Consider the following 14,004-nt stretch of genomic DNA (forward strand, 5'->3'; position numbering starts at 1 on the left):
GATATTGGCAGCGGGAGTGTTAAATGGCACACCCTGTATATACAGTGGTCTTTCTTGAATGACCCGAGGGTTGCCTCTGCCCCAAATTCGACTTTTTGCTTGTTCACATACCCACTAATATGAAAATGTGCCTTGCCTTGTCATTAAAGACGATTTTCTGCAAAAATCACAGTGTGCATGTTTATTGTACAACATCCAATCAACGAATATTCGGTGCATTAAATGGTCATCTGGTTTCAATTCCTGGGTTATCTGAATCTTGAATGGGTGTAGTTGCAGATCTTTTGTTAAAGTCTGTTGCATAGTGCTGTTTGAAATGTTTAATTGCAGTGACTGACGGCGCGCCGAGGTTATGGGAATTTCTGCCGCATTATGACTCACCATAGCAATATTTTCGGCTGAATGGCCAGTATGAGGCCGGCCTATTTTTTTTTATTGTCTGCAACTGAATCTGTTCAACTTTGGCAACTATTTCTTTCATAATTGTTTCATTCGGGGCGTTCCTTCTACCGTAATTTGCGCACAGTCTCAGCTGCACACTTTCCTTACTTGTGATGAATTTGGGCAATTTTCACTAGCCCATTCGTCACATAGCGCTCCATTTTGTCTAATCGCAATGTGTTTACTACAACAAAGTATCTGCTCAATCTAACAATTAACTAAACAAAACTTTATGAAAATTTGGAACCCTAAATATTCGTATTTATACAAGGTGATTTATTAGAACTAGAAAATAATCAAAAGTAGATTAATCTACCATACAATCAACCACCTCTTAATTCTATATTTTGTTTCAGATCTAAATTCTCAATGTTACTCTTATGAACTTATGAAGTGATATTTGATAATAGGCAGATGATAAGTTAAGGGGAAACGAAGAACCAGTCGCCAAACATAAGTCACCTGCTATAATCATATACAGGGACTTATTTAAGAAAGTGGAAATGTCATGGAATATAAAATTTAAAAAACATACCTTAAGAACAGTATACAGGCTTTTACAAATTCACTTCTCACTACAGGAATCTCGAAAACGGTAAGAGATATAAACTAGCTTAAATAGGGGCAAAGTTGCATAATCAGGGGACCAACATTAGCCTCTAAAAAATCAAGGCTAACATGATTAGTTTTCGAAATATTTGACAAAAAACCGAAATTTTGGAAATCCGTTTTTGTTTCATTTCAGCCTTGTTTGAGGTGATATTGAAAAAAGAAGAACACTTTCTCGTGGCCTCATTTTGCCCTCTATTGAATGGCATAATCAATTTTTATATGTAACGTTTCGTCTCTCCAGGACCATCATCAACTTCATTTTTTTAAATACGACCCTAGAAATTTTATTACATTTTTTGCAAGCTTTCATGACCCCCAATACGAGTACTGTACTGCCTCAGCCCAAACCAGATTCAGACGTTTTGTCTCAAAAAATTCATCTTCAGTGTATTCGTTCCAAATTTATCTAAATTTTTTATTTAGATTTCTTTGTTTATTGAATTATCGTACACTGTAAGTATCGTTAGACCCTGTGAAATCCATCTAGTTATTTAAACTATTACCACCACATATTAAAATAAAAAATTATTAGTTTTATTCCTGTGTCCATAATTATTTCTAGGCTTCTCGAGTGCTTAAAATTCAAACAAATTCCGATCAATTTTTTTTCAGGATATTCATGCAAATACATCAAACATGCTCTTTCATAGTTGCGGTTACAGGTATAATAAATTCCGATAATATTACGTTTATATTCATTTTCAACCGTTGCCAAAACGAAAATGTTTTTGAACATTTACTGAAATTTTTTAAAGAATAATATTCAGTTGGTGTTTTGCTTGTTCATATGCATTTTTAAGAATTAATCTGTCATAATAAAATTAAAATTGCAATAATGTTTTAATTTTTACGCAACAACTTATGTATTGAGTTATGTATGACCAAGTGATGGTAATAGTTAATAATAATAAATGTGTTATTGTCACGCGTGTTGGTAACAGTTTAAATAACTAGATGGATTTCACAGGGTCTAACGACACTTACAGTGTATGATACTTCAATAACCAAAGAAATCTAAATAAAAAATTTAGATAAATTTCCTGGAGAGACGAAACGTTACATATAAAAATTGATTATGCCATTCGATAGAGGGCAAAAAGAGGCCACGAGAAAGTGTTCTTCTTTTTTCAATATCACCTCAAACAAGGCTGAAATGAAACAAAAACGATTTCCAAAATTTCGTTTTTTTGTCAAATATTTGGAAAACTAATCATGTTAGCCTTGATTTTTTAGAGGCATAATGTTGGTCCCCTGATTACGCAACTTTGTCCCCATTTAAGCTAGTTTATATCTCTTACCGTTTCCGAGATCCCTGTAATGAGAAGCGAATTTGTAACAGCCTGTATTGAAAAAATAATAAATAAATTACAGTCTATATAAGTATTTGGGGTATTTGAGCCAGTCACTTCATCAACTGAATCGGTGCTAGACATAATTCCTCCACGATAACATAAAACCATTAGAAAATTAAACCATGAAACAATACTATTATATGATGTGAAGTCTGTGGAATGTGTAAAGTATATGAACACATACCACAAAAAGACAGTTTGTTGTCTATTACCGTAATAAATAATGATAAATGTGTAATTTGTAAGATTTAGGCCCGGTACTTTGATTCTCAGTTAAAGCTTGATTAATTGATCAAGCGATTAGACTGTACATACACCGATTTATTTTATAAATTATAATCACAGTCTAATCACCAGATTAGTTAAACAAGCCTTTACTGAGACTCAAAGTACCGGGCCTAAGGCCTACAAATATTAAAACTTTTAAGCAATTGTCAACATTACTTTAACTGATCTGGTAATGTACATTATAGACTCAGTAGTAACAATAAATAACAAATATGCAAATATTAAATGATTTATAACTGAAGCCTTGGACCAAGATCAAATGTCATGATGTCACGAGACATGAAATTCATTTTACGACATTGCCTTTTTACAAATTAGTGGTTGTCATGTCACAAAACTTTTTTATTACTTCTATCACATCAAACATTATTTTTCCGTAAATATTAGGAAAAAATATTTGAATATATCCCTCTATTAGAAATGAGTCATTCCCAATTTTTGTAAGAGCGCCCATAAATTGTAATTTGATTTCTGAATAAAATTATTCTAAAATCTTACAAATTAAATGGAAATAGTGGAGTATACATATCCTTCCAAATATACTTACGATGAAAATGTTATGAAGAATTGTTGTAAATTCAATTTGGGGTACTGACTAAATGATATCTGAATCCATAAAGGTGGTTGAAAATCATACACATATACATAAAAAGTGGTCAGTGTAATATTATCTTCTATGCCAAAATTATAGTCAGTTTTGGAAAACCTCCACCTGAATGTAGTACAGTTGAAATTTGTATGTATAGGTATTTCTTCTGGCGAATTTCCTTTTCGTATAGTTATATTCATCTTTGCTAATACAGAACATGTTATTAAAAAATCTGCATCAATATCTGCTTTAACAGGAGAATTTCTAAAATTTATTTGGGTGTAATGTCTATCTTCTTTCTTAGAGAGATTGAACGTAAATTGGTAGTCGATAGTTAGGTCATCTAAAAAAAAAAAGAAAAAATTATACATAGAATGCAAAGAATGCTACCATGTAAAGAAGAAACGAAACCTCTAAGAGAACTCGTTTTTTAATCTTTTGTTATTATTCTTTATTTATTTATTTACTGCTAGGGTACATTTTTTAAATAAAATTAGTCGATTATAGTGGACGCAAATAATACAGTGCGTTCATGATGAAAAGAACAAATTCGTGATAATTATTTTGTGGAAAAATGCTTGGACACGTTGATTAGTATTTTTAGTTGCGAATTTTTGACATAAGAAGATTGTATACAGGGTGTCTCAAGAAGAACATACGCAGTCATCATTGAATTTTGTTAACGGAATACTCTGTACATTATACCATTTTTGAATTGTACGGTAAATTTTGAACAATTTTTGTATAACACATCATATCTCTAAAATCAACAGTTTTCATAATAATGACATTTGCAACATGACAAATGGAAAAAAAATTAATGTTTAATCATAAAACATTATTTAAATAACAATTGCTTTATAACAAATGTTCAATGTTTTGTCCGTTTACTTCAATACATTTTTGTAGTCGAATGATTTTTCCCGTTGAACGTTTTCAATTACCTCTGCTGGAATAAGTCTTACTTCCTGGTGTATTCTCTGTTTCAGGTCATCAAGATTATTTGGTCTATTCACATAAACTTTAAATTTCAAATAAACCCATAAGAAGAAATCTAAAGGGGTTAAATCCGGTGACCTTGGTAGCCACTCAATAGGACCTCTTCGTTCAATCCATTTATTAGGGAAAGTTAAGTCAAGAAATTGTCAAACATGAATTGCAAAATGAGGAAGTGCCCCATCGTGTTGTCATTATGAGGAATATCCGGAATAGGAAACACAACAGTTAAAGCAGTGATGAGTTCAGACTGAAGAAAGTCTAAGTAGGGTTTTCCATTTAAATTTTCTTCAAAAAAATAAGGTCCAAGAATTCGGTTTTCGACAATACCTGCCCAAACATTTATTTTTTGACGATGCTGAGACTTGTGTCCAATGAGGATTTAGTACCTGCAGTTTTGTCTGTTTACCTGTCCATTTAAAACAAAAGTAGCCCCATTAAAAAAAATAATTTTTTGGGTGAAATCTAAGCTTTGATTATTCATCTCAATTATCTGCTCACAAAATTGCGTTCTTCGGTCAAAATCGTCTTCTAATAGTTCATGTGTCAATTGAACCTCATAAGGATGATATTTATTTTTTCGGAGTATTTGTGATACAGACCCAGATGACAAATTACAATTCCTGGAGAGTGTCCTAATGGCTACATGGGGATTATTTAGTTTATAGTAAAACGTCTAGTTTAGAATCTTCTTAAAATTTTGCTGGTCTTCCATTAAGTAAATCTCTAACGTGGCCGTCCTCAGCAAATTTCAATTCAATTTTGCTGACAGTAGATCTAGTAATTGGAGGTCGATCAGGCTAAATTACATTAATGCCCCATACTTTGAGTCTCAGTTAAAGCTTGATTAACTAATCAGGCGATTAGATTGTACTTATACTAATTTATTTTATAAAAGTAGAATCACAGTCTAATCGCCTGATTAATTAATCAAGCGATTAGACTCAAAGTACCGGGCCTAAATAAATTACACATTTCTCATTGAATAGGTACGCACTGTCTCCAAAACCAATCATCATAAGTACTTCAATAGGTTGTTTTCTCAGATAAATGCATTTTTAAAATGAAACGCAAATGTGACAAAATGACACTGACAAATTAACGCGGGTGATAGTTTGGTTCTGATTGTCATAAAATACTACATCAAAATGGTCTAGGGGTCAAGATATGAAAAACAATTAATACGAAGAAAATTGTTTTATTTAAGATAAAATTTGGCATACCAGGTTGTTTTTGTTGGCTTTTAAAAAAATGTTCAAGGTTGTTAAATTTAAACATTTTATTTATTTATTTGTGTGTATTACAAAATATCTATTTTCAAGTCATTATTACGAAAACCGCTGATATTAGAGATATGGTATGTTATACAAAAAGTGTTCAAAATTTACCATACAATTCAAAAATGGTATAATATTCAGGTGTTCCATTAAACAAAATCAATGATGACTGCATGTTTTTCTTGAGACACCCTGTATACAATTTTCTTATATCAAAAAATCCGCAACTAAAAATACTAATCAACGTGTCTGAGCGTTTTTCCACAAAATAATTACCTGAATTTTAAACAAATTTGTTCCTTTCATCATGAACACACTGTATAGACAATATGTAGAATAAAATAATATTTGAAGGTGAGATATAATAACAAAAATAGAAAACTTGTACTTTAATTACAATTAAAAAATAATTAAAAATTACATAAAAACAACTGTCTAACAGAGGAAAATGAAAGAAAAAATATAAGTGATGAACAATAAAAAAATGATATGACCCATTTCCTCTGGTAATCTTCGAAGGAACATTAAATTTAATTTTGTGAGCAGGTAGGAATGAGATACTTTATAATTGGTTACCATAAAATTGTTTTAAATCTTTGTGTTTGGCAAGATAGATGGCTTTCAGTTTAAGAAAAAATAAATCACCAAAAAAAAAGTTTTTTCAAGAGCTTATACATATCTCTAAAAGGAAGCCTTTGGAAGAAAAAGTGTATACTTCAAAATTACATTATTTTGACGAGATCTATCGATGGTTAAACTGCAATCATAAAAAGTAAATTAATATTCTGAAAATAAAGAGGAAAATTTGAAGGCACGTCACTGCCGCGGTAAATTGTTACAGTAGTTCCGATAACTCTCAACAAATATTGTATGGACTGTAATAGTCATAAATTCATTGAAAAAAAGTAAGTCCACTAATGTTTTCATGCTGAAGTTGTTTACATCTATTTTTAAACCTGGATTCTCTGAAAAAGTAAAAGAGGGGGATTATTAGTTATATCACTCAGTTATGACGGTAAAGTATGTCGATCCAGACCTTGCCACTTTCATTTTTTGGATTTGGTAATTAGTCCAAGGTCATAATAGCCGAGTTTAAGTTGGTATCATCGGCAGCATGCTGATCAGCATTATCTTCGTCTTCATTTACGTTCACACTAGAACACAACTGCATATTTTTTTTTGTCTAAAAACCCACTCAGAATCTCTCGTATTTACATATTCTTCCAATTCCTTTTCTATTAATTTTCTTTTATTTGCAATTATATTTATAATAAAACTAAAAAAATACTCTACGTAAATAAAAAAAAAATACTTAAAAAGTACTTACTCTGCATTGCCAACTCAGAAAAATAATTTTTCAATCACTAAAAATAACTAAAACTATTATTTACATAAACAGAGACAAATAATAAAAACTCCCAGTGATCTGTTGATTCATACATTTTATGATAATACGCAATTGCTTCATGTGTAGACATGCCTACTGACTTAGCTCGTAGTTGGCGTATCTAAGCAAAATTCTATGTTAGGCATCAAGTATGAGACAACTCAATAGTATTTTTTGTCAAAAATAAGTTGTTTTTTTTCAAATTGTATAAGATAAATAATATATTTAGACTAATTCCTACTCAAAAATGTGTTTTAAGTAATATTGGGTTTTGAGACTTGTTCAGCCAACCTGGCAGCCAACATTTTAAAGAACCACTACAATGGCATTTTTTCTTCAGTGCGGAAAGGTGGTTTCATTTCCTCTATTTATAAATCTGGTAATAAAATGGATGTCAAAAATTACAGACTAACTAGTATATTAAGGATTAAACTTGTTTTTCATAATGCCTTCATAAAACAGCAATCTTGTTTTATAAGTGGCAAGTGTACTGAACCCAATTTATTGCAGTATACAGATTTCTTGTCTGGAGATTGTAGAGGAAGGAGGAAGTATTTTACAGTGTCTTTTCCTAAACTTTTGACAAGGTCTGTAATAAGTTGCCCATTCACAAGTTAAAGATTGAAGTTTCTCATATTCTTTATCATGATTCAGTCATATATTCAAAATATTTCACAAGTTCTTTTTTTAATATCCAGAAGTATGACTAATAATTTTGTGGATTGGTATAGAAATATTAGGATGGCCTTCATATAGAAACATGTTTTTCAATCATCAGATCGAGAAATAAAATAAATACGTAGATCAATTCTGACATCAGTTGAGGAAATAAGAGATTTATATTCTATGTTTTCTTTCACAGAAGTCATCGAAGCACAACAATAATATCGAAAATATCCAGAAAGAACATTTCCCAGTAGTTACGCAATTGTAATATATTACATAAAACTAACAAGTAGGTAATTAAAATGTTATTATCTTTAATTATTTAATTGTGGCATTTTTTTTTACTGTTTTTATGTAATTGAATTTGCCACACTAAAGAAAATTTTTTACATAAATAACTCCTTGACCAAAAGAATTGGTCAACGAGTTGATTTTATAAATTTAGTTTTGTCTAATCAGAAATATCTCATCCTGAGAAAGTGAATAATTCTTCTAGAGTACACAGTAAGTAACACATGATAAAAACTGTCATATTTGACTTTAAGTCAATTTGAATTTTTGGAATGAATGTAAAAAGGTTTTCAAAAAGTTAACCGAGTCATATATTGTAATGCTTATTGCGTAATCAAGAAAAATTACTTTCTCAGTGTGAGATCTTTTTGATCAGGTGCAAGGAGCTAATTATTTAAAATAGTGAGGAATACCCAACCAAATAAAACAAATTAAAGTTTTATAAATACCAATCAATAAAAGCAATGTCATTTAATTCAACAACATTAATTGTAATATATGTAATCTGGTTAACTAAAAATGTTATAATTTACCAAAATACTTACAGTAACATGATTTATTGTTTGGGTCAGGATGGTAATGATTTGTTGTATCACACTTCTCACACTGGTCTCCAATAATTCCTTTTGTACTACAATAACATTTTCCGGATTCTCTGTGGCAATCATCTGCTTGGTTATTACAACTACACTGAGTACACTTGCCTCCATTTACGGGATTACCCCAATAACCTTTTATACAATATTCACAATGACTTCCTGTTGTTAAATTTCCACAAGACATACACACACTACTATTACCAATACAGTTACTATGTCCATTACATTGACATATTGGGCAAGTAGTAAAGTGCCAAACATCAGACAAACAAGTATTTGAAGGTAATGATTGAGTATGTAGAGTTGGACCTAAAAATGATGTTATCATTTCCAGATATACACTTCATAAAATCTATTTTTTTGAGGTTTGACAACAAATATGAATATAAAGACAGTATTGGCCATGTCTGGATTATAAGGTTTAGAAAAGGGCATATGGCAAGCATAGAGCTATTATTTTTATTGTTAGAACTACCTGTATTAATGTAATTTTTAACGCTTTACATTTATCATTAAGGACAGGTTCTTTAATCATTTCTTTAGTTTCTGTTATATTGAGGTTTGTAATTAAATCATGACCAGCAATATACAGGGTGTCCGCAAATTTCACCAATGTTTGACTGCATATTCACGATGATAAATAAACACGATCTATGAAAAAAAGTTAAATAAATAATTTTTGGTGTTTGAGTTACAGGCCTTCAAAGTTGTCAAAAATAAAACTAATTTAATTAATAACTTCATAACCGTTTTACCGATCGCGTTAAAATTTGGCACATTTATTTGGACTATAATGGCGTATTATTTCTTAAAGCTTTAGTCAAATCAATATACTGGGTTTTCTCCAGTTACCTCCCCCTTTTAGCGGTCAAAACTTTTACAGTGGTCGTATTTTTTTATTGAAAAGGTCGTTTTATTTAAAAAAAAATTGTCTCGAGAAAATCGCCTACAGAAAACCATTCTTGAGAAAAATTGCATTATTTGAAGGTCTGTATGTTTTGGTTTGCATAGTAGTGTCATGGATTTAAAACTTTGAGTTCAGTAGGCGATGAAAACAAAATGTTGATTATTGTGGCTATCAATAGGGTTGCCAACTCGGAAGAGGAGCTAAAGGAGGACCCTAGGAATTTTTTAGCGTTTAAAAAAATATACGATCGTGTAATTGATCTATAGGTACCTATAAATTTATCAGTAATCAGGAAACAGCAAATATTTTTTTACAAAACATATATTAACAAAATAATAAAATAACAAAAATAAACTTAGACTTTTTCTGAAAAATAACAAAAAATAACTTAATAAAAAACATAAACTTATATTTCTTTTGCTTCTAACTGCATCCAAAAATTTTTCATCTGATTTAATAATATCAAAAAACTGCTTTCGGAATTAGCAGAGACAATTAGTTTTGATTTTATTGAATCCAACAAGGCTTTATTTCTTTCATCCCGCCACTTAATATTCATTAAAGAAAAAATTAGCTCAGGAAGCGCAGAAGTTGCAGGAATGCTTAGAGCAAAATAAATCAGAATTAATACATTTTCGAGACCCGTTATATTTTGAAAAATTAATGGCCATTTTTGACTAGTTTTGTAACTATATCAAATTGAAAATGGTAGATCGCTGTCTGTTGTGATCATTCAATATTGCCAGGTTGTGCGCCAATAAATAAAATCTATTTTTTGTTCGTATTTTTGGCATTTTTGGAGAACATTTTAGTGTAAAGGAGGACAAATTGCGTCCTCCGATGTACCTGCGGAGGACGGAGAACATTTTGATCCAAAGGAGGACTGTCCTCCTGGTTGGAGGACGGTTGGCAACCCTAGCTATCAAGGTAATTATTTCATTCATGAACCAGCGGCAAAATTAGAAACGTGTGTTGAAATCTAAATTTTGAAGTTATTGAGCCGGAGTTAATGAAATGGCTGAAGAAGTTGCTGTTTTAAAGTCTTGTGAACATTAGTTTTATATACATTTAATTGTCTTGATACACTGCGGGCACTTCTTGGCTCATTTTCGATAACATTAAGAATTTCTTCTTTACAGTATGTTTTTTAAAATCAGAATCATAGTCTCGTAATCTCCTGTCGGCAAGATAATTGAATGAATATTCCATGTTTAATAAAATTATATTAACAAAAAAAAAAGTTCCTCCTACATAAACTAATGATATACGCCGTCACTTAGAGCAAATGACAATAAATATTACCAGATAGCCACAGTAATCAACACTTTGTTTTCAACGCCTACTGAACTCAAAGTTTTAAATCCGTGATACTGCTATGCAAACCGAAACTAACAGACCTGAAAATAATACCATTTTTCTCAAGAATGGTTTTCTGTAGATTTTCTCAAGAGACAACTTCTTTTTATTAAAACGACTTCCAATTTTGCTGCCCTTTAAAAAAAATACTATTGTAAAAGTTTTGATTGCTAAAAGGGGGAGGTAATCGGAGAAAATTACTACCCAGTATATCAATTTGACTAAAGCTTTAAGAAATAATACACCATAATAGTCCAAATAAATGTGCCAAATTTTAACACAATCGGTAAAACGGTTATGAAATTATTAATTAAATTTATTTTATTTTTTGTTAACATTGAAGGCCTGTAAATCAAAAACCAAAAATGTTTTATTTACCTTGTTTTTTGTAGATCGTATTTATTTATCATCGTGAATATGCAGTCAAACGTTGTCGGTGAAATTTGCGGACACCCTGTATAGGATACCGTTGAAAGTTGTTTTTTTCTTTTAGGTGTTTATGAGTAGACAAATAATTTTTGAAAAAAAAAACCTCAATAAAACTTTTTTTAATAAGTAAAATATTTACATTTAAAACTATTATAACCTCAAAATCCCATTCTTACTGGCTCATCATGAGTCACGACTCTGCAATAGGTTGTACACATTGGTCTCAACAATACAGAACAGTATTGTGTTAAGTAACTTACAATTAGAATTGTACACGGGAGCCAATGGCTGACGACTGACGACTTAAACTTACAATTAGAAGTTGAAATCTGAATATTAAGTTTAGTCTTGCTGTATTAGTATTTCGACAAACTAGATACGTACGACTAGAGATGAATGTATTTTATCATCCGGGGAAATATGCCATAGTTTTTCAGGATGAAATATTTGTCGTCTCTGCATATGCACAAGAAAATCCTAGAAGGGTATGTGTGAATCAGCACATTAGTAGATAGGTAACCTTATATGCGTTTTTATCCCACAGGAACAAGAAAATAAAAAATCTGACCTGTGTTTCTGATCACAGTAACGTGACTGGCAATGAAAGAGCCGATATGTTGGTGAGATAAGACTTAAACACTTAAACAGTACCTCTATAGGACCAGAACCAGCTAGCGCAATTTTATGTAGCGAGTTCCGGTGACAATTGGATAAAAAAATAATCATCATAATGGTCCTGTGGCTTTGGTTTGTATCAGACCAGTGTTCTTCTAAAGGGCCCATGGACTGAAGCAATTTGGAAAATACATGGTAAGTAGAAGCATTATTGCAACAGGATTTTTAACAGGTCAACTGAAAAACACCTCAATAGAATTGGACTGAGCGCAAATGTAAAATGCAGATTGTGCAGATACAATGATGAAGCTTACATACATATCCTTTGCCACTGTGCTTAATTAACAAAAGACACAGATACCTGGGGGCAGTATTTCTATTACCTCAAGACATCAGAGACTGCATCAGAACTAGTGCTTGCCTTTGCATGTAGTATGGGTTTGTTTCAAAAACTCTAACTAGCCGTATATATAACAGCTCCCAAGACTTGAGTGTTGTGGGCTACCTTATTTCACAACAACTGTATTAGAAAGTACCTAATTAGATCAAATTAGTGGTAGATATTATGAAATCGCACACATATACATAAATAATATTTAAGTCTATGATGTGTCCTCTTCTAGACAAGATTTGGCTAAAGCAGACATGGGATCCAATTTTCTGGTTTGACGGGTCGAAAATATTGCCTGTTAAAATTATTTACAAATGTGTTTCTACTATGGCCAGATAATGAAGGTGCCAACATATCTTAACCAACACATGGGTTTAAACTTGGAGGAATCGATAGCTTTTGTTTCAGTCTTCCATGAAAATGTTTGCCAAAAAGGAGATAGAGGCAATCCCATTGAAGCGCTTCAACCTGTTTTTATATCCATGTCACTCAGTGATATATTCAAAAAATTACGAATGACAGTGGGATCTAGTTTAGCATGTTTTTGAGAATTAATGAGTTGCTGCAGTTTACGTCTCTGTTTTGTGAGTAGCAATGTGTTGTGCAGTAGTAATGTCAGGAATACGATTAAACATGTCTCATATAATTGTATATTAATCTTGTCTAAGTTTCATCTTGCGCCATGTATTGAACTTCTAAGTAGTGACAAATTTGCCCTGATTAAAATTTTAGCAATAGAACATGATTTGTTATAGTGTTTCAGTTGTAAGCATAATGATATTGTCACAGCAAGCTTTCATAAAGGTAAAGTCATAAAGAAGGTGCTGTTTACAAATAAGGAGATTATTATAGGTTTAGCTGTGAAGATTTTCTCCCCATAGGAAATTAGGTTCTCGGGTTGAACTAACCCAGATTGTTCATATCTAGACGTTTCTGCTCCAGTTTTGAAGCCACTTTGAATAATTAGAAGTTAATTAAATTTTTAAAGGAAAAAGGATGGGAAGGGATGATCGGACGATACTAACTCATCAATCTATGTACTTCTCGGATCGAACCGTCGGGGATCTCTAAGGAGCCGGTTAAAGAGTCTCTGAGAGCCTCGATCTGTCTACTCCAGAGAAGGTGAAAATGTGAAGGTAAAATATCTAAATGGTGTGAATATTTAAGTTGTAATATGATTACCAGACCTCAATCTGCCTAGGCTGTTACAAATTCGCTTCTCACTACAGGGATCTCGGAAACTGTAAGAGGTACGAAGTAGCTTAAATGGGGGCAAAGTTGCATAATAAGGGGACCAACATTATGCCTCAAGAAAATCAAGGCTAATATGAGCTAGTTTTCGAAATATTAAAAAAAAAAACAAATTTTGGAAATCCGTTTTTGTTTCATTTCAGTCTTCAGCCCTAATGTTTCGTCTCTTCATGACCATCATCAACTTCATTTTTTTAAATACGACCTTGGAAATTTTATTACACTTTTTGCAAGCCTTCATGACCTCCAATTCTGTACTGCCTCAGCCCGAATCAGATTCAGACGTTTTGTATCAAAAAATTCATCCCCAATGTATTCCTTTCAAATTTATCTAAATTTTTTATTTAGATTTCTGTTTATTGAACTATCTCTAAGTGTCGTTAAACCTTGTGAAATCCACCTTGTTATTTAATCTATTACCATCACATGTTACAATAAAACATTATTAGTTTTAATCTCGTGCTCATAGTTATTACTAGGTTTCTCAAATGCTCAAAATTCAAACAAATTTCGATATAATTTCTCTTTCACAGTTGCGGTTACAGGTATAATAAATT

At 31.6% G+C, this 14,004-nt stretch overlaps 1 protein-coding gene across 4 annotated transcripts in view; it reads right to left on the reverse strand.

The window, feature by feature from the left end:
- Positions 1 to 14,004, reverse strand: part of LOC108912543 (attractin) — an 82,673-nt gene that overhangs the window by 10,679 nt on the left and 57,990 nt on the right. For 3 of the 4 annotated variants that reach the window (XM_023456805.1, XM_018717794.2, XM_023456806.1), the window contains exons 5-6: positions 8,445 to 8,807; positions 3,241 to 3,625 (exon numbers count right to left, since the gene is read on the reverse strand). In XM_023456805.1, the coding sequence (XP_023312573.1) occupies positions 3,241 to 3,625; positions 8,445 to 8,807 (748 nt within the window). The remainder of the gene's footprint in view (positions 1 to 3,240; positions 3,626 to 8,444; positions 8,808 to 14,004) is intronic. The other variant, XM_018717795.2, reaches the window with a different exon arrangement.

Source organism: Anoplophora glabripennis, unplaced genomic scaffold (assembly GCF_000390285.2).
Source record: "Anoplophora glabripennis isolate ALB-LARVAE unplaced genomic scaffold, Agla_2.0 scaffold633, whole genome shotgun sequence".
In the NCBI taxonomy this organism is placed as follows: domain Eukaryota; kingdom Metazoa; phylum Arthropoda; class Insecta; order Coleoptera; family Cerambycidae; genus Anoplophora; species Anoplophora glabripennis.